The sequence below is a fragment of the Schistocerca americana genome, chromosome 2 (genome assembly GCF_021461395.2).
Source record: "Schistocerca americana isolate TAMUIC-IGC-003095 chromosome 2, iqSchAmer2.1, whole genome shotgun sequence".
NCBI lineage: Eukaryota > Metazoa > Arthropoda > Insecta > Orthoptera > Acrididae > Schistocerca > Schistocerca americana.
This window is the reverse complement of record NC_060120.1, coordinates 370,729,013-370,755,439: the sequence shown is the minus strand read 5'-3', so window position 1 is coordinate 370,755,439 and position 26,427 is coordinate 370,729,013. Positions and strand designations below refer to the sequence as shown.

Here is a 26,427-nt window from a genome sequence, read left to right as displayed (position 1 = left end):
ACACCTCAGATATGCTACCCCTTCAATGGATTTCTATCACTTATACATAATCCATCTAGTGTCCTCCTTAAAAACTGATGGAGCTAGTGTCCTGCTTAAAAACTGATGGAGCTCACAACTCCCATGAAGAGCGGTAAAATATTAATGGAGAAGTAGCTGCACTTACGTATGACATAGTACTATTAAGATGACTTCTGTATAAAACTAACTTACACTGCTATTAACTAACACTGTAGTCATTATTTGTCACAGGTAACAAGCACAAATAGTCCCTTATCTATTTGCAAATACAATGGGATGAAATAGGAATTAGGTAGTGAAATAAGAACAAACTTTCAAAAAAATGTAGATTATGTATTTTTATCAAATATTAAGTTTCCACTTTCTCATTAGTTCATACAATGAGAAAATAACAAATTTCTTTTTTGGTTTGCACTTGCATTTGACATGCATCTATTAATAAAAACAGAATTTAATGTGATGCAATATCAAACTACTCACAGAGGAATATTAAAATACTGAAATAACGGGTCTTCACCAACAATCTTAACTGAATAATGAAGACTACAAACAGTTATATTTCACTGTTTCAGTTTTTGAAAAAATAGCAGATACTTCATCAAGAACTGTTTGACTATGTCAGCAGCTTTCAACAAAAACATTAAAATGCTCATGAAACAACAAATACAAACAAAACCTATTCTATATCATTAATAACTAGTCTTAAAAAACTATAAATGTTTATTCAGTATCAATGGCACATTGTGTACAAGGGTAAAATAGATATTGTCACTATCCTCTTTGTGCACACAGATATATGGCTTGTATGTCTAACATAAATAGCAACACATAATGACTTTACTATTATGAAAGTACAATATGAATTTCATCACAATTTACTGCAAGCAGCAAGGAACACAAAGATTAATAATTACTTCATAAAAGATGCAAACTCAAATGCCCATTCCAGTCATCAGTCTTTAATACAATATGTATTCCAACAACACCTCTTGTAAGGTCCACGTATACAAATGGATCTCAGTTACAACAAATAAATTACAAATTTATGAGCAATTGAATTCAAATACATTGAAAATAAAATGGCTGATTTCAGTGGACTATGGCTATATTAATACATTTATTTTGCACTTAAGTGAATATTAATAGTCAAAAGCTTTACAACTTAAAAATGTGATGAAATGAACTTAACAGTCATACAAAATTGTATGTACTTCACATGAGTGGCACAGACTTAAGTTTTAAATGCACAATAATTTCTGTTGTTTAGAGGTTTGTTACTAACAAGTGGGTCAAAATAAAATGATAATACTGATATAATTTGCTGGCATGGTAAATTAGTATAAATTTCCTATTTCAGTTGAAAATCCCCTGTTTATGTTTCATGGGTAATGAATGTGGAAATGAATACTATTATCTATTCAAAAGGAATGTTTTATTCAAGTGGCATGTTCTGTCTATGACTACTTCTCTTTTGTTTTCATGCCAGAACTCTGAAAATTATTTCTTCAGCAGAATTTATTAGCCATGAAAATGTGAACATTTCAAAGGTTGTCAAACAATTTAACATTATAGCACTTGAAAAGTTCAGTAAAGATTATTGGTGCTTTGTTGACAAGATTTTTTTTTTTCTCCAGCTACTCCATTTTACTTCATAGACACTCATTTTCTGCAAATACACCATCAGCAGTTTTCCTCAAATATATAAAAAGAAAATTAACACGCAATGCATTAAAATATAACATACATTTAACATTTCATTTCAGAGTTCAGAACATTTATTTAACTAATCCTATTTATCAGCTACACTGAGGCAAATTTGTACATATCACTTTGTTCATGTTTTAAAAATAATGCAATGCATGTCCTGCAGAATCACAGTTTTGAATGCAACAATAAGATATTAAAAACTTCTGAAAATACAGTAATGATACATGGACTTTATTGTGCTCACTCTGCCCACAAAGCTGGAGCTACTTGAGCTACAGAGGATGAAACAATCACAGGAATTAAAAATGTTTTTCTCTTGTGTGTACAGCTTATCTTCTGCTGCTGTCACTGAAAAAACAGAGAAATATATGATCAATTAACTATTTAAGTTACTGTAAAATATAAGAGTATTATTATTACCATTATTAATACTACTACTAGTAGTAGTAGTACTAGGAGCATTATTACTACTATAAAAATCCAAACTGAGAAATCTTATCTTGTGATCTCTATGATATTGAGCTACTGTAAAAGAGTTGTTCTTACACTGGGTTACTATAAATGATTCATATATTTTCAAAGGTCTACACTTTCCAAAAATTATTTGTACAAATATGATTGGTGGATGAATAAAGCCACAAACTCATCAAGTTTGCACTGTGGCCATCAGTTGTCATTAGGAGTGCAGTGCCTCGACAAGATGCCAAAGCAAAAAGAGAGCTTTCTATGTTGGAATATGCGAGATGTTTATCTGTTACAACAGTACAATGTGTATTTAGAAGGAATTATGGAAAATAATTGCCATGTAAACTGAGCAATGTGCCTTGGTATCAACAATTTAGGGACACTGTTGTGTCTGTCAACAGAAAGTTCCGCAGTAAAAAAATCTACAGTCTGCTCGAGCCACAAACTTGGAGTACCACAGCAAGCTGTGTTGAAGATTTGGGTATGGTGGTTATATTTCAAACAGTATCACCAACTATCAGATACAAAAAAGAGGCTCCCTTTTATTTCAATAGCAATAGTTCATGACCTTTTTTTGGAAAAATGAAGTGTGCATCTGAACAAAACTCTTTAAGCAACAGTCCAGAAAGGCAGTATTTCCCTATATGTAATTACTTGACCTTTTTGTATTTTCTTTTTTGTGAGAATAAATAGTCCCCAGTTTCTGTTCAAGCTATTCTGATGCACATGTAATGTGAATTTTGCCATCTAACACATTGGAATGGAACTGATGGGAAGGCGTAAGAAGAAATTGTAATCCTGAAGCACCCACTTTTTCTGTAACATGCTCTTATATTCACATATTTGCAATGCTATCAAAATTATTTATAATTATAAAATGGAGCTATTATAGCATTAAACAAATGCAAGCTGACCACTAGTAAAAGATATCATTATACTACAATTTTGTAAACATATTGTGTAGCTTTGCAAAACTTCATGATCATGACTAAACCACAGAATACATTGCAACACAGTGATTAGAGTATATGATACACTTTTTTCTTTTTCAGTTAACATTCATTTTCCTCTCTAAATACTGAAACAAGAAATCATCTATCACTTCATGACTTGCAGCAAAGCTAGCATTACACAACCCCCACCTGGCTGCACATGTTTTGATGAAAGATGTGCGTACAAATTTTGGCTGTTTCCGTGACCTCAAAGTTAATCTTTCCACATGAAATTTCTCCATAACATTAAACTAAACTAGGAACCACCTATCCACACATTTCAATCACTGTGATTCTGTAAAGAGAGATTTTTGAGAACAGTCATAGGTTATAGTATGCAATTAAACAAATCAGAATCAAAAAACAGGATCTTAGTGCTGGAAGGGCAAGATGGGTGAGGGAGGAGGAGGAAATGTGGCACCATTTCTTGCTAAATATCGGTTAAGACTGCATTTATTGATTGCCAAACATACCAATACTACCACTTTATAATTGGTGCCTAACTGATATAGTCAGAATGGGATTTGGACATATTTTCCTGCCAGGCAGGTAACATTCAGATACATGTGTATGCTTCCTATATTCACATTTTCAGTATTTTTTGACACTGAATAGTAGCATGAGGAAAAAACATCATGAAGGTAGAACTCCGCTGGAAGTTCTTAGAACCCAGAGTCATCCAGCAACTTCAATTGCAAGGAGAATAGCAACAAAAGGCGAAATAGTTTTATTATTTCATGATAAATGGCTCTGGATACACTCATTTAGGCAGCCAAGCAAGATTAGACTTGTTGCAACTCACCAGGGTGCCCTTGAGTATAAGGGGAAAAATGTAGCAAATATTCATAGCACTATGCCAAAACACTCCACCCATTTTCTTCAAAATATCTACAACACTATTGCTTCAAGCCCAACAGTCTTTTATTGGGGCACTCACCATGTGACAATAGTGCTATGGTATTGTTCTGCAATACTAAATTACTTTAAATAGATCACAACGAACATCCAAACATTATGTAGTTAAGTGATCTTCCTTCCATACAGAAGAATGGCACAGATTCAGTGAATTGCACTGAACAATTCAACACCTTGTGCTCCCTCCTAAACCATGCCTCCTATACTATTTCATCATGTACCACATGCAACTTTCCTTATGTGCACCTGTTGCTACACTCTTTTCCCTCTCTCTTGCAGCTTACCCCCCTGCCCCCCTTCAGCTCACTCCTGCCCAGTTCCTCTTTCCTCTCACACAGTCTCAGTTGAGCACAAAGAAAGAGTGTGTTTTAACATGTTATAAACTGTACTAAACACAATTCCCAAAACATTAAATGCAGAAACTATTGCTGGCCAGTACCTTAATATAACAAGATGAGAAATGTCTTGGAAATGGATAAAAACACTAAGAAAAGTAGGAATTGACTTAATAAGAAATACAAAGAAACTTAGCATACTCACTTTTACGTAATCCTGAGTACTGAGGGTGACACGAGGAAGCCGGGGATAGTGGATATTATCTCCAAAAGCTAAATATGGTGGTTGGCTGTTATAATAATTTGACAAGGTAACAGATTTTTTTTCCTCACCTTTCCTGTATGTAGCAAAGGTTCATGCATGTTAGTACAGAGGATAGAAAGTGGGAATTATACTAGGTTAATATGATGCAAAGGTTAGTTAAGTTTATGAAGAGCACACAGGAATATTAGTTAAGTATTTTTATGTACAAATCCTTTTACATTCGGCTTGCTCCAACATTCTGCTTGTTTCTATGAATATACTTACAAAAGAAGTTACCGTGAAATGTTGCACATGAGTACATAACCCTCCTCCAACATTTTCTACGTCTGAGAAATACTGTTCATAACTGTGTTAATTTGAACAAAAGGCATTTCAATTAGATAAGTTGGCCAGTTAATCATTCTTGTTAAACTACGTGGATTTCAAGTTTGGAAGATTATGAAATACACAAAATGCACTATATCTCACACTAACTGATTTTATGCAATGTTTTACAGAAATTGATAGTGTATTATGAATCCACTCTCAAGCTTTTCCCACTTCAGCAGTAGCAGTATATTTTACGAATTTCATATGACATACAAGACAACTTCAAAAACAAAACATATGAAAAAGTTACATTTCCTACTAATAAGAGAGTCCATCCTTTACCATGGCAAATAACACAAAATTTCCAAAACTGTTTCACCGAGATTAAACGCACATTAAAGCCATTCGAAGGGTACCAAGTTTCCAGCAGAGCATGTTCATTAAAATCTGTTATGTCTTATGTACTGATCAGTTACTAGTTATGATCACTTAATTAATGGCACACTGGGTGATCTTAAGTATGAGCAACAGCTGAATTTCACTACGATTAAACATATTCTTAGCATAAACCTGCAGATGGCACCACGTACACACACACACACATTTATTTCTTTAGATATCAGGATATGGTCTATGACTTTACATTTGTAAACTAAATGTCCTTGTGCGATGTCCATTCCACTAGTAAAAAATACCACATTTCCTATGAAAAAAAAAATTGCCCTTTTTAATGACCCCAGTATCTTAACAGGCCCATGTAGCATTGTACCATTGTTACTAATTAATAATCCTATGATGAACATGTTGAAAAGGTACAATACTGACATAACAGGTAACTGAATATGTCAATAGGGAACTCATTTTCATTGTTCCAAGGTTGAGCTGCGATGCTGTTGCACCTGCTGAAATTATTGATGGCAAGGGCACACACATAGGTCATCTGTTCTGGGCTGATGAAGTATTTAGTAAAACGTTCATTTGAAAGCACAAAATTGGCTATTCCTCTGAATTCCAGGTCCAGCCATCTGTACGATCTGGCAACACCTTGGGATGAGGAAGTGTCCGGAGGAAGTATTGTCTTCCACTGTAACTGTTAGAGTGCTATTTCTTCTTGTTGTCTACAATGCACATTGTAGATGCTAAGGTACTTGAAAGAGTCAACACATTAATTTATTTCTTTAACTGCATTTCACCTGACTGCTAGCTTCATTTTCTAACCCACCAGCAATAGCAAAACCTTCCACAAAAGAGCTCACGGGTTCATCAAGATCAAAACAGTTTTTGTTCGAACGCTTGCTCTGCAGTGGCTACCAACAACGGCTCACCTACCACCAGCTGCTTGTCTCAAGTTGCTGTCCGACCAAGAAAATGCGGTGTGGTGCATCTCTTGTACATTTCGGCTCTCACATTGGTAACCAAAAAATCAACTGTTATTGTAGTTTTGACTTTCCCCACAAAATAACTACAATAAACCAAGTGAACACTGTGCAGTAACAGAATATGCATCAGTTACTGTGACTGTATCCATCAATTGTCATTATAACATAGAGTCACAAGTGGCAAAAGCCTAACATTTGCAACATATTGTTCACTTTTGGTTTAATAGAAGGGTAAAAGCAGTAGAGGCAGTTTGAAACATTTGTGTCATGTGTGGAGCAAATGCTATCACACGAATCACATCAGAAAAGGATTTTATGAAAAGGACAATTGCTATTCACCATACAGTGGAGGTGTTGAGTCGCAGTTAGGCACAACATAAAACTGTCAGAAAGTGAGCTTTCAACCAGCAAAGCCTTCATCAAAAATAAACACCACACACACACACACACACACACACACACACACACACACACACAAATGCAATTCTCACATATATGACCACAGTCTCTGGCAACTGAAGGTGGACCGCGAGCAGCAGTGCATGATGGGAGAGGCAACCATGTAGGGATAAGGAGAAGGCTGGTGCATAGAGGGGAGTGATAGTAGGGGTGAGGACAGTAAAGTACTGCTTGTGGTAGGATACAGGGACGAGCTGTAGAGAGGGTAGGGCAGCTAGGTTAGACAGAGAGCGGAGGGAAGGGGTTAGCAGAAAAGGAGAGAAGTAAAAAGACTGAGGGTGTGTTGTTGTTGATGGAACAGAGGGCTGTGTAGTGCTGGAATGGGAACAGGGAAGGGCCTAGATGGGTAAGGACGATGACTACCAAAGGTTGAGGGCAGGAGGCTGATGGGAATGTAGGATATATTACAGGGAGAGTTCCCACCTGCACAATTCAGAAAAGCTGGTATTGGTGGGAAGGTCCAGATGGCACAGGCTGTGAAGCAGTCATTGAAATGAAGGACGTCGTGTTGGCAGGTGTGCTCAGCAATGGGGTGTCGAGTTGTTTCTTGGTCACACTTCGTCGGTGGCCATTCATGCGGACAGACAACTTGTTGGTTATCATACCCACGTAGAAAGCAGCACAGTAGTTGCAGCTTAGCTTGTGGATCACATGACTGGTTTCAAAGGAAGGTGATGTTTCTGACCGGACTGGAGTAGGTGGTGGTGGGAGGACATACGGAACAGGTCTTGCATCTAGGTCTACTACAGAGATATGAACCATCAAGCAAGGGGCTATGAGTGGGGTTGTGTAGGGATGGACAACTATAACGTGTGGTTTTGGTAGGTGGTAGGATACCACTGTGGAAAGGGTGGGAAGGATATTCAGTAGGAGATTTCACATTTAAGAGCATGACGAAAGTTATTGAAAACCCTGGTAGAGAATGTAATTCACTTGATCCAGACCCAGGTGGTACTGAGTCGTGAGAGGATGCTCCTCTGTGGCAGGGTGGTGGGATTTTGTGAGGTGGTGGGTGACAGGAAATATAAGGCAAGGAAGATCTGTTTTTGTACAAGGTTGGGAGGGTAATTATGATCTGTGAAGGCCTCAGTGAGACGCTCGGTATACTTCGAGAGGGACTGCTCATCACTACAGATGCAATGGCTACAGGTGGCTACGCTGTATGGAAGGGTCTTCTTGGTATGGAATGGGTGACAGCTGTCAAAATGGAGGTACTGATATGGAAAGAGGTACCAATGTAGCCATCTTTGAGGTGGAGATCAACAAAAGAAAGGTGGCTTGTTGGTTTGAGTAGGACCAGGTGAAATGAATGGTGGGGAAGGTGTTGAGATTCTAATGGAATATGGAAGGGTGTTCTCGCCCTCGATCCAGATCATGTCATCAATGAATCTGAACCAGGTGAGGGGTTCAGGGTTGTGGGTGTTTAGAAAGGATTCTTCTAGATGGCCCATGAATAGGTTGACATAGATTGGTACCATTTGGGTGCCCATAGCCGTACCCTGAATTGGTTTATGAGGTAATGTCTTTCAAAAAGAAGTAATTGCGGGTGAGAGGATATAGTTTGTCATGGCAACTAGGAAGGAGGTTGTTCGTTCGGAATCCATTGGGCATTGGGAAAGCCTCACTATTGATGCCATCTCCCTTTACACTAACGTCCCTTATGCTCATGGCCTTAGCACTGTTGAGCACTACTTTTCCCAATGCCCAACAGATTCTAAACCAACAACCTTATCCCTTGTTGCCATAACCAACTACATTCTCACCCATGATTGCTTCACCTTTGATGGCATTACCTACAACCAAATCCAGGGTATGGCTGTGGGCAAGTGCATGGCAACCTCCTATGCCAACCTATTCATGAGCCATGCAGAGGAGTCCTTTCTTAACACTCAGTATCACAAACCCCCTCAGCTGGTCAGATTCATTGATGACATATTTATGATCCGTATCAAAAGTGAAGACACACTATCCACATCCCTACAGAACCTCAACGTCTTCTCCCCCATTTGTTTTATCTGATCCTACTTAACCCCAACAAGCCACCTTCCTCGATGTTGATCTCCACCTCAAAGAAGGCTACATCTGTGTCTGTCCATACCAAACCTACCAACAACCAGCAGAATCTCCACTTCAACAGCTGCCACCCATTCCATAACAAGAACTCCTTTCCATACAGCCTAGCCAACCATTGCTGGCGCATTTGTAGTAACGAGCAGTTTCTCTCTAAATATACCAAAGGTTTCACTGAGGCTTTCACAGACTGTAACTACCATTCCAACCTTGTGCAAAAACAGATCTCCCTTGTCTTATCTTTCCAGACACCCACCACCGCACAAAGTCCCACTGTCCAGCCACAGAGGAGCATTGTCTCATGACTCAGTACCAACTGGGACTGGAGCAACTGAATTACATTCTCTGCTATGGTTTCAACTACCTCTTGTCATGCCCTGAAATGAGAAATGTCCTACCCAATATCGCTCCCATACCTTCCACAATGGTATCCCACCATCCATCGAACCTACACAATATACTTCTCAATCCTTACACAAACACTGCTCCCAACCCCTTGACTGATGGCTCATATCCCTGTAGTAGACCTAGATGGAAGACTTGTTCCATACGTCCTCTCACCAACAGCGCCACCGCCACCGCCACCGCCACCGCCACCTATTCTAGTCGAGTCAGAATCATCATCTACGTGTGAAACAGTCATGTGATCTACAAGTTAAGCTGCAACTACTGTGCTGCTTTCTATGTGGGCATGACAACGAACAAGCTGTCTGTTCGCATGAATGGCCACCAACCAAGTGCGGCCAAGAAACAGCTCGACACCCCATTGCTGAGCACACCTGTGAACACGACGTTCTTCTTTTGAACAACTGCTTCACAGCCTGTGCCATCTGAATCCTTCCCATTAACACCAGCTTTTCTGAATTGTGCAGCTACTTCCATTCCAGCACTATGCAGCCCTCTATTCCACCAATGAACCCAGTCTCTCTACTTCTCTCATTTTCCGCTACCCCCTCCCCCCCCCCCAATCTAACCTCCCTACTGCACCTAGCTGCTCTACCCTCCTATCCTCTTTCCACCTCGTCCCTGTATGCTCGCATCAGCAGCACTTTACTGTCCCCTACCCCTACCCTGTTATCCTTCCCCCTCCACCTTACCCCCACCACCTGGTTGCCTCTCCCACCATGCGCTGCTGCCTGGATCTGGCTTTAGTGCCGGAGACTGCGGTCATGTGTGTGCGAGTTGCATTTGCATGAGTGTGTATGTTTATGTTGTCTATTTCTGACAAAGGCTTTGTTGGCGAAAGCTCACTTTCCAATGATGTTTTTTTTTGCGCCTATCTGCGACTCAGCACCTCCACTATATGGTGTGTAGCAACTGTCCTTTTCATAATATTGTTGAATTCCATTCTGGGCTTTCCTTTGTCATGAAAGGATTTTCTTGTTTCAAGAAAGATCTTTCTGCCAGGAATAGTTTTCCACGTTTAAGAAATCTCAAAGATTGGCATATGTGATGAACTGTGACCATTTAAAAAATTGTGTGAAATTTTCATTCAACTGGCAAGGTTCTGGGTGTAGGAGCACTGGATCCTCTAATTCAGCATAATATAAAGCAAAGGGTGAATATTACTGCATTTTTGTTTGAGCGTCATCAGTCTGCTAATTGAGCATTCCTGAGCAATATTGTTATTGATGATGAATTATGATGTCTTTATGTTAACTTCTTAAGAAGAAATGAAAGGCCGAGCCATAACAAAAGATCTCTCCTCTATCAAAGGGCAGTGTGAACAGATAATATTTTGCATCTGGGGGCACAAAAAGGGTATTGCATATTAAAAGCTCCTCCACAGAGGTGTGTCCATCGTGCTTGACATTTGTTGTCAATAATGCTCAATGAGCGAACTGATGACATTCAAACAAAAATGCAATAATAGTCATCCCTCTGGGTTTTGTTGCTTTGAATTAGAGCTTGCAGTACTCCTGCACTTGACTTCTGAACTTTGGATATTGAATGCAAATGTCACACGAAGGTTAAATAGTCACCCTTCATCACATATCAGTTATTGAGACTTCTTCAGGGTAGAAAGTTTTTCATGCCAGAATGATCTCTCTTGACACAAGAAAATCCTTTTTTGATGTGATCTGCCTGCACACAAATATCGAATGTTTCAAGGAGCCTCTGCTGCATTCACCCCTTTATTAAAAACCCAATGCTACCAATATTTCACAAATTGTGAACCTTTTCCACTTGCGGCTATTTTATAATGCTTAAACAATGTTCATAAGATACAAGTATACAAAATTCAATTTGTAACTTCAAGACCTACACTAGAACTTCAATTAAGAGAACAACAATTGATAAATACCCTCGCTGTAACTTAAGTATGTTGTATACTGCACAGTGTTTGCTCTGTTTATCAAAGTTATTTTGTGCGGAAAATCAACATAGAATAAGAAACAAATTTGTGCTTAGCAATGCGAGAATAGAAACTTTCGCAAGATGCACCACAACACACCACATTCATCTGGTCAGGTGGCAGAGAGTGTTGAGTGGACCAGTGGGCGTTTTAGGGTGAATAAACACACTACCATGAACTGTTCCGACCTTGTGGCAACTATGAGCTCTTTTCTGGACGGCATTGCTATTACTGATGGGTCAGAAACTGAAGCAAATTATCTTTGAGGTTTCATCTGATTGATACCTTTAGCAGACAGCCGAAACGTGGATAAAAAAGGTAAAGGAATGAGTGGACTCAACCAGCAACTCTTTGTCTGCATTGTCCAATGTTTACATGAGCAGATACAAAACTGTAACAACTCAAGTGGAAGATAACAGTTCCTCCAGACACTTCTTCATCATACAGTGTTGCCGGACTGTGCAGATGGCTGGACTTAGAATTCTTAGGGGCAGCCAGTTTTTGTGCTGTCAAGTGTAACAATGTGTGGGAAGGCCCAAGTATTTCAATGGATACAACATTTTCAAACCAACTCTAAACATGACTCATTAAGTATGTTAAGGAAATTTCATAAGTTTGAATGAGACAAGGAGGGCTAACATTCTGCTAACAGCAGTTTTAGTATTATTTATCCATTACCAAGAGATTCTAATCAAGGCAGCTTGTGAACATCCAACAGGGCTCACTGCTTCCATTATACTGGAAAAGTCACTGTACTTTTAAAATCTGCCTTCGTAGAGCTCTCTGAAATCTGCAGCTTTCTTACTCTGTCTATGTATATGTCATTAATTTAATGATTTCTAAATGGTAGCTCGTATCTTAAAAATACCACCAGGCAACATCCATTATTTACTTATTCATTCATTCTTTGCCCATGGGTTCACAGACAGTCTTCACCCTACTGGAGTAATGGTCCTGATGCTTGGTTTATTATTGCACACATTTATGTACCACCCTGCAGTGGCTCTAGCCTTTGTAAATTATTTTCACTTTGGAATTATGAACTCCTGTGTCCGTTTTGATCCATGTCTACAAATAAACTGAGGTTATCATTATTGTTCCATTAAAATAACTTTCGACTTTCTGACATTTAGCTCCCAGGAAAAAGAGACGACACCGTTGCTCTGGCAATCACAATGGCAAGCCAGCCTTCCCTCTATCCCACCAACATATAACACCATCAAGTAGAGTGCATCTTCCTGTTGCTTTGCAATCATTAAACAGTAGAACATTGTGTTGAATGTCAGTGGTAACTGACTGGTGCATTCAGAATAGCCTATCCAGAAATCTCTTTGCTCTCAACTGTCAAAAGTAACACACTGATTTAATCAAACTTCAGTTAGTCAAACCACCCTCACTTCCAAAATGAGCTTGTAATAAAATATGTCTTAATCTTCTCCACTGGACAACTACTGTACAATTTATTATGAGGGAATGTTGAAAAATAATGCCTCAAAATTTTTTACTCTGTTCTCAGTATTGGATGAGGCTTTACATGGCACGCCTTGGTTGACTTTCTCGCTTTGCTGACAAGTTGCAACCCTCCACATCTGGAAAACTCCAAACTGCTACATGTAACATAAAGGTGTGTAATGTAGCTATGTCACAACATGAAAAACGGCGTGCTATAATTGAGTTTCACAAAGAGTTTGTCCACACATGGAGCACCCTCTCCTTCAGCATGACAATGCCAGACCACACATGAGCACTGCGACATCTGCAATATTCGGACGCCTTAGTTCACGGTCATAGATTATCCTCCATACAGTCCCAATCTGGTCCCATCCGATTTTCATGTTTCCAAAACATAAAGAACACCTTTGAGGTATTCATTTTTATAGTGCTGAATTGATGCAAGCAGAGGTGAGGTTGTGGCTCCATCAACAAAGCTAAACATTTTACAGTGATGGTATCAACAAACTGGTCTTTTGTTGGGAGAAATGTGCTTGTCACCAGGGTGACTATATTGATAAATAAACTCTTTGTCTTTAAATATGTCTGCTTGTGTCTGTATATGTGTGGATGGATATGTGTGTGTGTGTGTGTGTGTGTGTGTGTGTGTGTGTGTGTGCGCGTGCGCGCGCGAGTGTATACCCGTCCTTTTTTCCCCCTAAGGTAAGTCTTTCCGCTCCCGGGATTGGAATGACTCCTTACCCTCTCCCTTAAAACCCCCATCCTTTTGCCTTTCCCTCTCCTTCCCTCTTTCCTGATGAGGCAACAGTTTGTTGCGAAAGCTTGAATTTTGTGTGTATGTTTGTGTGTCTATCGACCTGCCAGCGCTTTCATTTGGTAAGTCACATCATCTTTGTTTTTTGATAAATAAATATGTAGACATGAGGAATAAAGATGTAGAATGTTCATAAACTTTGTTTTATTTAAATAGCTTTAAGAGTTTTCACAAAAAAATTCAGAGGCATTACTTTTCAACACATCCTCGTACAAATGGTTCAATTACCTTCATACCTAATGGAGCACCTACCTCTCAACAAGAGGAACACGTGGGATGCTGATGTTGCCACCACTATCCATCTGTTCTACCACAGTTCTGGATGTTTTTGAATCATCATGCATGTTAGTAGGTGTAAGAAAATATATATATATATATATAGTTATAATACAGGGAAACATTCCGCGTAGGAAAAATATATCTAAAAACAAAGATGATGTGACTTACCAAATGAAAATGCTGGCAGGTCGACAGACACACAAACAAACACAAACATACACACAAAATTCAAGCTTTCGCAACAAACTGTTGCCTTATCAGGAAAGAAGGAAGGAGAGGGAAAGACGAAAGGATGTGGGTTTTAAGGGAGAGGGTAAGGAGTCATTCCAATCCCGGGAGCGGAAAGACTTACCTTAGGGGGAAAAAGGATGGGTATACACTCGCACACAAACACATATCCATCCACACATATACAGACACAAGCAGACATATTCAAAGACAAAGAGTTTGGGCAGAGATGTCAGTCGAGGCGGAAGTGCAGAGGCAAAGATGTTGTTGAATGACAGATGAGGTATGAGTGGCGGCAACTTGAAATTAGCGGAGATCTTTGCCTCTGCACTTCCGCCTCGACTGACATCTCTGCCCAAACTCTTTGTCTTTGAATATGTCTGGATGTGTGTTTGTGTGCGAGTGTATACCCGTCCTTTTTTCCCCCCTAAGGCAAGTCTTTCCGCTCCCGGGATTGGAATGACTCCTTACCCTCTCCCTTAAAACCCACATCCTTTTGTCTTTCCCTCTCCTTCCCTCTTTCCTGACGAAGAAACCATTGGTTGCGAAAGCTAGAATTTTGTGTGTATGTTTGTGTGTGTATCGACCTGCCAGCGCTTTCGTTTGGTAAGTCACATCATCTTTGTTTTTAGATATATTTTTCCCACATGGAATGTTTCCCTCTATTTATATATATATATATATATATATATATATATATATATATATATATAATGGAAGGAAACATTCCACGTGGGAAAAATTATATTATATATTTTTTTTCATTTAGAATTTCCAAAACAATACAGGAAAATTTTCTTCAAAAATTATCATATACAGTGCAAACAATCCAGAAGCCAAACAGTGTATAAACTTACCTGCCAACACGGGGAATATGGAAAATGCCTGGGATTGCAATTTGTTTTGAACGGTCACCTGGCTGAGAGTCCATATTTGTACTTTTACCAGTATCAGAATGTGAATATGATCTACAAATAAAAATATTCATATTCTGGATGATTTTGAGTTAGCATGCATGTTAGTAGATGTAAGAAATAAAAAAAATTTATTGAGAATTTCCAAACAATATGAGAAAACTTTCTTCACGAATTATCATATACAGTGCAAGTTAATCCAGAAGCCAAACAGTGTCTAGACGTACCTGCCAACACGGGGAATATGGAAAACGTCTGGGATTGTAAATTGTTTGGAGCTGTCACCTGGATGAGAATACATTTTTGTACTTTTAGCAATATCAGAACTTGAATATGACCTCCTACAAAAGAAAATATTCATATTCTGGATGATTTTGAGTAAGCATGCGTGTTAGTAGATGTAAGAAATAAAAGAAAATATATATACATATTTCATTTAGATTTTCCAAACAACATGAGAAAATTTTCTTCACAAGTCATCACATGAAGTGCAAGTTAATACAGAAGCCAAACTGTGTATAGACATACCTGCCAACACGAGGAATATGGAAAATGTCTGGGATTGTAATTTGTTTGGAGCTGTCACCTGGATGAGAATACATTTTTGTACTTTTACCAATATCAGAACTTGAATATGACCTCCTACAAATGAAAATATTCATATTCTGGATGATTTTGAGTTAGCATGCATGTTAGTAGATGTAAGAAATAAAAATAAAAAAATTCATTGAGAATTTCCAAACAATATGAGAAAACTTTCTTCACGAATTATCATATACAGTGCAACTTAATCCAGAAGCCAAACAGTGTATAGACGTACCTGCCAACACGGGGAATATGGAAAACGTCTGGGATTGTAATTTGTTTGGAGCTGTCACCAGGATGAGAATACATTTTTGTACTTTTAGCAACATCAGAACTTGAATATGACCTCCTACAAATGAAAATATTCATATTCTGGATGATTTTGAGTAAGCATGCGTGTTAGTAGATGTAAGAAATAAAAGAAAATATATATATATATATATATATATATATATATATATATATATATATATATATATATATATTTTTTTTTTTTTTTTTTTTTTTCATTTAGATTTTCCAAACAACATGAGAAATTTTCTTCACAAGTCATCACATAAAGTGCAAGTTAATACAGAAGCCAAACTGTGTATAGACATACCTGCCAACACGGGGAATATGGAAAATGTCTGGGACTGTGATTTGTTTGGAGCTGTCACCTGGATGAGAGTCCATATTTATACTTTTACCAATATCAGAACTTGAATATGATCTTCTACAAATGAAAATATTCATATTCTGCATGATTTTGAGTCAGCATGCATGTTAGTAGATGTAAGAAATTTAAAAAAAAAAAAAAAATTTTCATTTAAATTTTCCAAACAATATGAGAAAATTTTCTTCACGAATCATAACATGAAGTGCAAGTTAATCCAGAAGCCAAACAGTGTATAGGCATACCTGCCAACATGAGGAATATGGAAAAGTCTGGGACTGTAATTTGTTTGGAGCTGTCACTTAGCTTAGAGTCCATATCTGTACATTAACTAGTATCAAAATATGAACATTATTTCCTACAAATTGAATTCATCACGCATGAAAGAAAACTCCTCAAAATGCGCAGTAAGTGTTACAAAACTGTGGAAGTAGTGAAACAATATTAATGTCTTCGGGCAATCTCAGTAGCTCATCTTTGTATGTCCAGAATGCCAGTGACACATGGCAGCTAACAAATAATAATAAATCAGGCACTGAGCTGTATGTGTGGGTGCAGAGCAAGATCTTTGGCCTAACAATATTGAAGATAATTAGTTCTAACTAAGAGTGAACAATAAACTGAAATAAAAGGTAACAATGGTACTCTTCTCCCATCCAAACATTCAGGTTTAGTTTCTTTCATAATTTGCTTAAAGAAAATGCTAGGATAGGCACTGTGAAAATTCTTTTCAGTTCAAATGCACACCCTTTATGTACTAATCTCCATAAAGAATATTATGTGCTAACAGATGCTAGATGAACCTCCCAAGCAATATGATACACAAGGTAAAAATAAGCTTAGAGTAAAGCCAAGTACCACATGAAACTAAAGTGACATGATGGTTCTAAATGCAGTTGCACCTTCAGCTGCTGTTTCCACATATTTTAGCCAAAATTCTAGTTATGGAGTAGTCAATTGTGTGTCAACTGAATTTGGGCATGCACAAATGTCATTGAGCAACTTATGTAAGTACACTGAGCCGACAAAAGTCATGGGATACCTCCTAATATCAGCTAGACCTCCTTTTGCCCAGTGTAGAACAGCAACTCATTGTGGCATGGACTGAACAAGTTGTAGGAAGTCCCCTGCAGAAATACTGAGCCAAGTTGCCTCTATAGCCATCTATATTTGCAAAAGTGTTGCCAGTGCAGGATTTTGTCCCATAAATATTTGATGGGATTCATGTCGTGCAATCTGGGTGGCCAAATCATTTGCTTGAATTGTCAAAAATGCTCTTCATGCCAATGGTAAACAATAGTGGCCCAGTGACAGGGCACATTATCACCCATAAAAATTCCATCTTTGTTTGGGAACATAAGGTCCATGAATGGTTGCAAATGGTCTCCAAGAAGCCAAACATAACCATTTCCAGTCAATGACCACTTCACTTGGAGCGGAGGACCCATGCCATTGCATATAAACACAGCCCACACCATTATGGAGCCACCATCGGCTTGCCCAGTGCCTTGTTGACAATGTGGGTCCATGGCTTCATGGGGTCTGCAATACATTCAAACCCTACAATAAGCTCTTGCCAACTGAAATTGGGGTTCGTTGGACCAGGCCATGATCCAGTCATCTAAGGGCCAACAAATATTGTCACAAGCCCAGGAGAGGCCTTGCAGGTGATGTCATGCTGTTAGCAAAGGCACTTGCATCCATCATCTGCTGCCACAACCCACTAACACCAAATTTCGCCACACTGTCATAACGGATATGTTCACCGTATGTCCCACATTGATTTCTGTAGTCATTTCACACAGTGTTGCTTGTCTGTTAGCACTGATATCCCCATGCAAATGCCACTGTTCTCAGTGGTTAAGTGAAGGCCATCAGCCACTGTGTTGTCCATGGTGAGAAGTAATCCCTGAAATTTTGTGTTCTCCATACGTTCTTGACACTGTGGATCTCAGAATATTGAATTCCCTAACGATTTCCAGAATGGGATGTCCCCTGCATCTAGCTCAAACTACCATTCTGTGTTCAAAGTCTGATAATTCCTGTCATATGGCCACAATCACTTGAGTACAAATGACAGCTCCGCCAATGCTCTGCCCTTCTACATGATGTGTATGTGATACTGTCACCATCACTGTATGTGCATATCACTATCCCTTGACTTTTGTCACCTCATTGTGAAGTTGCGCCAAGGACAAAATGAGAGAAATAGAAAAAGACAGATGTTGGTTGCAAATGTGGATGATCAGATGTGCTCAATACATGTTGAATTTCTTAGACCAACACACAATAAATACAGTAACCATAAAACTTGTTCACTTACGACTCTTAAGCTTCTCCAAAAATTGATTACTGTGATGGTGGACCCAATGATATATTAAGAATCACTTTCTCTTGCTAAGAAATATCTGTTTATCATCAATTTTCTACCCAATTTTTGATAGGTTATACTGTTCCTTCTTTGCTACATAATCAAAACCTGCAGTGTTGCATACATTCCCACTGAACTAACTCAGAAAATAAATGAATAAGTTACTAGTTTGGATCGCTCACTCGAGGCTAATACTTGATAGGGGTGTTAATTACAATATTTGTAATAATGCCTTTGAGGTATGGTGAGTATTTTTATACTAGTGTTTATAAAAGAGAGTTTCTGCAGAACAAAGCACCCTATTTAGTGAAATTGTGGACAAAACTCATGTTGGAGATGTCACTGTACAACTTCGGCATTCATTGTAATATGCAGTAATAACAGTAGAAAGAGTCTTGCTTGGCAGCTTCATATAAAATTTGTTCCTTAGACTGTAAAAGACTGAAACATTTAGTCACACAAGTGGGCACACATTAACCATCTATAACATATATACTATGTGAACTGCATGACAATGAAAAAACTTCTTTTGTCTTCTATATTAGTTTATCAAACGATTTCTTAAGTTTCAAGTAACTTCTTGTGCACCACAGACAAACAACTCTGCAGCTGAATTACCTGACTAGGCTGCCTGATCCTATGCTGATCATTTCTAGAGCACTGACTGTAATGCTTAAATTTTTGTATTTTAATGTAATTCGCAAAACAATGGGTAAACCAAATTTTACAAACTTTCCTGTTTAGCTAAGCACAATAATTTTTCTGTAGATAAAACCTGAAGCCAAAATAACTGTCTACTGAAACAGTTATTAGTAGCATATCTGCAAGTTTCCTTTGCACAAGCCAAATAAACTGTCCATGGGAAAACTACGAAGTAAGAATTTTACAATGTCCGAGTACTTTTTGTTGACACACAAATAAATTCATATTGAAAAACAGATGGCTGCTTATAAATTTTATTCAACCAAAACAATGTGTGCTGTGATTCCGAGGTATTGTTGTTGTTGCGTGATTGGACTATACTGGATAACGAAGCTGTATGATTAAATTCTCTGAGTATCAACGCAACTCATTTTCAAACAATGGAAACTCCAAGTAGGAATATCAACAATGTAGAAAAAGACAGATCACCACCCACCACAAAGAAAAGACAGATCACTACCCACTGCAAAGAAAAGACAGATCACCACCCACCGCAAAGAAGACATGTTAAGTTGCAGATAGGCACAATTAAAAGACACTTACATTAAGTTTTCGGCCACAGCCTTCATCAGTAAGAGAGATGCATGCACCATTCATACACAATGGTATGTATGAATGGTGTGTGTCTCTCTTTTGCTGATTTAGGCTGTGGTCGAAAGCTTTATGTAAGTGTCTTTGGATTATGCCTGTCTGCAACTTAACATGTCTTCATGCGGTGAGTGGCAATCTGTCTTTTCCTACATTGTTGAATTATATTTTCTTTATTCAGGTAATTTTGTTGTTGTTTCTCTAATTGCACTTTTCAACTGTCAATTTATTGTCACTAAACATTTCCATCTAAAACACTTGAAGAATTTATTTCTGTACTTCTCAGATTATTGAATACAGGATATAGTCTTCAGTGTTTTCCTTATATGTTAAAATTTTGTGGTCAAGTCTTGTTGTCGGACGGCTCTGGATGTGTTAACAAAATTTTAATAACCTATTTCACATGTCTTCTATGAGGCTGGATTTGTTTTCTCCTTTTGTTTTGTAGAATTTTATTCTGAAGCAATATTTCGTTGTACACTGAAGAGCCGAAGAAACTGGTACACCTGCCTATTATCGTGTAGGCCCCCGTGAGCACGCAGAAGTGCCACAACACAACATGGACTCGACTAATGTCTGAAGTAGTGCTGGAGGGAACTGACACCATGGATCCTGCAGGGCTGTCCATAAATCTGTAATGGCACAGTGCACCAAACCCAGTAAAAAAGCATGATAACCAAGATCCTGCAATCATGATTAAAAGTAAACCGTGTTTAAAATGTTTCTGCTGTGCACTAACGTTAATCGCCAGTCGCCAAACTGTCATCAGCCAATCATCCATTTGACAGCGGTAAACTCTGTACATTACACTGGAATGTGCCCTGGCGATGCAAAGATGTTAGTAAACATGAAATTGCATGGACAATCGCTGGTGAGTGACTTCACATGCTCTCTTTGCCACAAAAAGAATGCCCAATTTCTCAAAGTACCCAGAGCCCGGCCACTGAGGGACAATATTTCTTATTAACAAACTGTGATCACTAATGGTTTGATAGTCAAAGGAAAAATATGATTCCCTATTGCAGAAAAGTTCTGCATTATGTCCTCCAGAAGACTGAATTCTTATATGGGTACAATCAAAGGTACCAAGAAAACCAGGAAATCAGTCCAGTTCACTAATACCATATGTCACAAGAGTACACTTCTTCTCTCGTAGGAAATCTTATAAAGCGAGGAGACATTGCTGCTTGATGTCTGACACATCACTGATGATTTGTTGTGCTGTTGTACATTGTATATTACTATTGTCCCCAATAAGAATGTTGAATGCACCTGCTACATATGCCTTTAAGGTAATCAAAAATCTGTTCAACGGCAAAATAGGGTTATTCCAATCAGCAGGAAGTTCTAAATTATCATTAATTTGGTTTAATAACCACCACACTGTTTCTTTCAAACAGTGGAAAATCCAGGATGGAATGTAACGACACCAGAGAAGGAAAGTTGCTCCTCACCATATAGCAGAGATGCTGAGTCGCAATAGGCACAACAAAAAGATTCACACAATTAAAGCTTTCGACCATTAAGGCCTGGTAAGGAGGAGGCAGGCTGGGGCAGGGAGGGGGAGGGATAGTATGGTGGGAGTGGAGAACAGTCAAGTGTTGCAGTTTAGATGGAGGGCAGGAGAGAAGGTGTGGAGGGGGAGGGGGTAAGTAGTGGAAAGGAGAGAAATAAAAGAAATTAAAAGACTGGGTGTGGGGGTGAAATGACAGCTGTGTAGTGCTGGAATGGGAACATGGAGGGGGCTGGATGGGTAAGGACAGTGAGTAACAAAGGTTGAGGCCAGGAGGGTTACAGGAACATAGGATGTATTGCAGGGAAAGTTCCCACCTGCGCAATTCAGAAAAGCTGGTGTTGGTGGGAAGGATCCATATGGAACAGGCTGTGAAGCAGTCATTAAGATGAGGGATATCATGTTTGGCAGCGTGTTCAGCAACAGGGTGGTCCACTTGTTTCTTGGCCACAGTCTGTTGGTGGCCGTTCATGCGGACAGACGGCTTGTTGGTTGTCATGCCTACATAGAATGCAGCACAGAGGTTGCAGCTTAGCTTGTAAATCACATGACTGGTTCCACAGGTAGCCCTGCCTTTGATGGGATAGGTGATGTTAGTGACCGGACTGGAGTAGGTGGTGGTAGGAGGATGTATGGGACAGGTCTTGCATCTAGGTCTATTACAGGGGTATGAGTCATGAGGTCAGGGATTGGGAGCAGGGGTTGTGTAAGAATGGACTAGTATAGTGTGTAGGTTCGGTGGATGGCAAAATACCATGATAGGAGGGGTGTGAAGGATAGTGGTCAGGACATTTCCCTCAATTCAGGGCACGACGAGAGGTAGTCTCAGCTCTCTGAGACTGCAGACGTCTGTGCAAGTTGCTTTTGTGTGTGTGTGTGTGTGTGTGTGTGTGTGTGTGTGTGTGTGTGTGTGTGTACTGCTGACAAAGGCCTTAATGGCCGAAAGCTTTAAATGTGTGAATCTTTTTGTTGTGCCTATCGCGACTCAGCATCTCCGCTATATGGTGAGTAGCAACTTTTCTCCTCTGGTATTGTTACACTGTTTCTTTCAACAGATGAAATCTCTCTTCAAACTTCCTGTCACTAAAGTCTTCAAAAAGGTTTCCCCTTCACTCCAACATAGTGTCATGATTTAAATGGTCAAGGTATAACAGTTCTTCCTCAGTGCCATCCATAACATTAGAATGTGCCGCCATCTTAATAGTGTACGCGGTTATGTCGATAAAACCAGGAGGGGGTGGGGGGCACCTTTCAGCGTTTCTCTTCAAAATGACTTATGTATGATATCTGTACAATGTTTGGTTCTTGTTTAATAAATAATTGAAAGTGTTCCCAGACTTTATGTACACCCTGTACTTCTTTTGTTTACCTTCTCATGCAATGTATTACTGAGAGCACATTTTCATTCACTGGGAAGTTTCCCCATATGCCAGATTTCTGTAAAGATTTGAGTGACTTCTTTGAGGGAGTTCTGTCAAAGATTCTTAAGTAATTCCGTCTTCTCCTAATGCCATACTGCTTTTTAGTCTAAGAACTGTGTTTGGAGTTGCACTTGTGTAGACGGTGAGGATTCTGAATGAATTGAGGTGGGAATGTTTTGAGACAATCTTGACATGGGTTCAGAAAGTCGAGGTCAGACAGTATCGTTCCAATTACTGAGTTTTCGTGATTGATGAGTATGCGTTGCAATATCCATGAATCCCTCCTGCAAAAGCTGACTGTATATGTCTCTTGCATTGTAATTACAAGAAGTTTCTTCAGTGGAATCCAACTGTTCCTTTACATACTTCCTCTTGTTTTGCACAATGGTTTTTTTGCAACTACCTCCTCATCTTGTAAAAGAGTTTTTATTTTCTGCACACCACCCCCTTTTACTCTTAAGGACAGCTTTGTCATTTGTACAGTGCTTTTTCACATTCTGAGTCCCACTGTTAGGACTTCACATTCTTTTTCAATGGCATTAATTCTTTAGCCTCTTTTTCGCCAGTGTCTGCCTTTTGCTTACCCTATTCCTCTTTCAAATTTGTTTATATGATCTTTTATGTGTCAAATTTCAGTAACTGTGCTTCTGTTGAGTAGCTTTTCATCAGGGTGAGTTTCACTTTAGTCCCTGTTAAATAATAATCTCATCTATGTTTGTGCCTTGATGGACTCGGACATCCTGTATTTCTTTCTGTAGGAGGAGACAGCTGTATGATCGACCTGGTAGGTCCCTTTCTCTTCTATAGAGCTTCAACAGGTCTTTGGCTTCCTGGGTTATTTTTCTAAGGAAGCTGACATGGTCTTTCAGTTGTTTTGTTGGCGCAGTATGGAATGTCTCAGTCTCTCTATATTTTTGAAGTTATGGGCAGGATACTTGTCTACAGTTTTCTAGTGTCCTTTTTCCTTGTCAGTCTGTGCATTACAGTATCCCACTAAAATTGTATGTCTTCTTGGGAGATTTTTGCCATAATGTTTTCAAATTTAGATCACAATTTTTCCATATTTCATGGATCTTTCTTGTTATGTGTATGTGAAGATTAATGAGTGTGTACTGCTAGCACACTGAATATGGAATCGTTAGTTGGTTTTAGAGGCGATCTTCCTCACTGAATTTAACATTTTAGTGTACAATAAAAGCCATACCGTAATGTCACAAAAATCATGGACACTTCCACAATCCTAGCCAATGTCAGATTTTGCTATGTTTTGTAATTTATTATATTATTATAAAGTTAATACATAGAGGCAGGTTACAGACCAAAAAACTTGAAACAAATTGGAACACAATAGGGCCACAAGTTATAAAAAATAAATAAATAAATAAAAATTGTTCCAATTGAAGCATTAGAGAGCTGAAAAGTAAGATGGATGTATATCTAGAAGATGTGAAAAATTCTGAAGTGATTGATATAATATGCCTCCCTGAAAACAACACAGTGAGGAAGAAGTTAGGCATCAGGGATTAAAGATAAGCGTCACTTTCACATAGAGTTAACATGGAAAAAGGAGGTGCTGCAACATATGTAAAAGTTGGACACAAAGCAAAATATTTAAAGCACAGTTTTTGCGTATATTGGAACCTAAAAAGATGTGCTTATGAACTGTTACAGCAGACTACTTCTCTGACAACTGTAATAGTCTCTGGTAATTGTAACCCTCTAGCAATCATTCAGCTATTTACGAAAAATCTAGAGGCATTATTGCCCTACCTGCCAGACAAGAAGAACAGCATGTGTCTTAACAGAAATTAGTAATGCAGACAATAAAATTAAAATTATGTAGAATACTGTCAAACGGGCGAAAGGACAGCCAATCAGTGTATGTTATACCATAAAAATTAAACTAAATATACAAAGCACCTCAAGGCTCCAAATGCAAGAATTATTTGCTATTTAAATTTTACAAAGAGGGTGCCTTTGCTTCCACAGTCTTATCACCGATGCAACAATGATCAACCAGTTCATGCCAGAACTGACCGAATCGACATTAGCAAAGCAGCCTTGCCAATAAAATCACATCCCACAAATCACCTGACTTGGGAGACTGAGGACTCTCGGAGCTGCGGCCAAAAAACTCTCTCTCATCTGTTCTGTGCCATGGCCACCCACAGCAGACATTAAATGGCTAAGTTTCTTTTCCTTGGCAATATCCCTTCTCTTTTGAGATGGCTCTGGGGCTGCTGGACTTATCTTCTCTCATCCCCTGACAATCTTCACCAGTAATGCCTACAAGCAAATAAACTGGAAAAGTTTCTTTTCTAAAACCAAAGTACTGTATAACTACAATACAAGCCCACACTGCTTTCCAATCCAGGCTACACCCCTGAGTAGGGTGTACAAACTGGTGTCAGGAGTGGGGTCAAAATTCTTCCTGTTTAAGCTTTTAGATGACCCATTACCAAACCACAAGTGCAGGCATGGGGGGCTGTCTGGATCCATGTTGTGATGTAACTGACAAGTGCTTAGTGCAGTCAGTCAAAGCTTCCCACTGCAGTCTTTCCAGATCCACTGCCACTGCCACCGCTTCTGAACGAGGACTTCCAAACTTCCTCACTGATTCTGCTGCCCACTCACAAGGTCACATTGCAGCAGCCCCTGCACAAGATTGCGGGTGCCCCGCACAAGATGACATCGTAGGTACGATGACCTAGCACCACTCAGACACTAGGCGCAGCCACTGTGTCACTATCTGATGCTGTCATGCCATTCATCAATCAACAAATGTAAATCGCTTTTAGAAAGAAGACACCACATAATTTGATGGCATGAGAACTATTATTAAGAAGCACAGCTGAAGACTTTTTGTTTGTTTTTATGTGTGTAGTTTAAAGAGGTGCGCACCAACAGGTCACAGGGATAGCTGGAGATGGATCCCCAAATGCAAGCAAGGCTGGAGCAGCTTTGGGTGAAAAATGAAGACCTGCAAAGGTGCCGTAATGAGACATTAGTAAATGTGACGCCACAAAGCAGCGCTGTGCTCACAGCTAGCCTCGCTTCCCCATTTCTGGCATTCTCACAGCTGGTTCAATCCCACCCTGTAACTGAATTTGCAATGGGTTTGCTGGTACCCACCTTCACAAATAAACCATAAAAAAATTCCACACTTTCATTCTAAATTTAATGGATGTAGGGAAACTGTCCACATTGAGTGCCAAGGTATTGGTAGGAACTGCCAACCTGAACTTACAACAAGAGACTCATATTTATGTAAATTCTGTGGAAGAAATCATAAATACCAAGACATTTGACATCCTAGCCGAAGGGTTAGTGGATAGATATGAAAATAAGCATTGCATTCGCTGCTATAGGGACAAACTTTCCTTTCTGTCCCAGAATTCTGGAGAGGATTTAGAGGACTTTGTTGACTGAATAAGAGTTGTGTCTTGATTGGTTGGTTTAGGGGAGGGAACCAAACAGTGAGCTCATTGGTCCCATTGGATTAGGGAAGGATGGGGAAGGAAATTGGCCATGCCCTTTCAAAGGAACTATCCCAGCATTTGCCTGAAGCAATTTAAGAATCAAGGAAAACCTAAATCAGTAAGGCTGGACACAGGTTTGAACCATCGTCCTCC

General features: G+C 39.1%; 1 protein-coding gene across 4 annotated transcripts in view; it reads right to left on the bottom strand.

Moving 5' to 3' along the window:
• Positions 1-333: 333 nt before the first annotated feature.
• LOC124596381 (prominin-like protein) overlaps positions 334-26,427 on the bottom strand; it is a 527,082-nt gene continuing 500,988 nt past the window's right edge. For all 4 annotated transcript variants that reach the window (XM_047135497.1, XM_047135496.1, XM_047135495.1 and 1 more), the window contains one exon: positions 334-2,076. In XM_047135497.1, the coding sequence (XP_046991453.1) occupies positions 2,058-2,076 (19 nt within the window). In that variant the 3' untranslated portion in view covers positions 334-2,057. The remainder of the gene's footprint in view (positions 2,077-26,427) is intronic.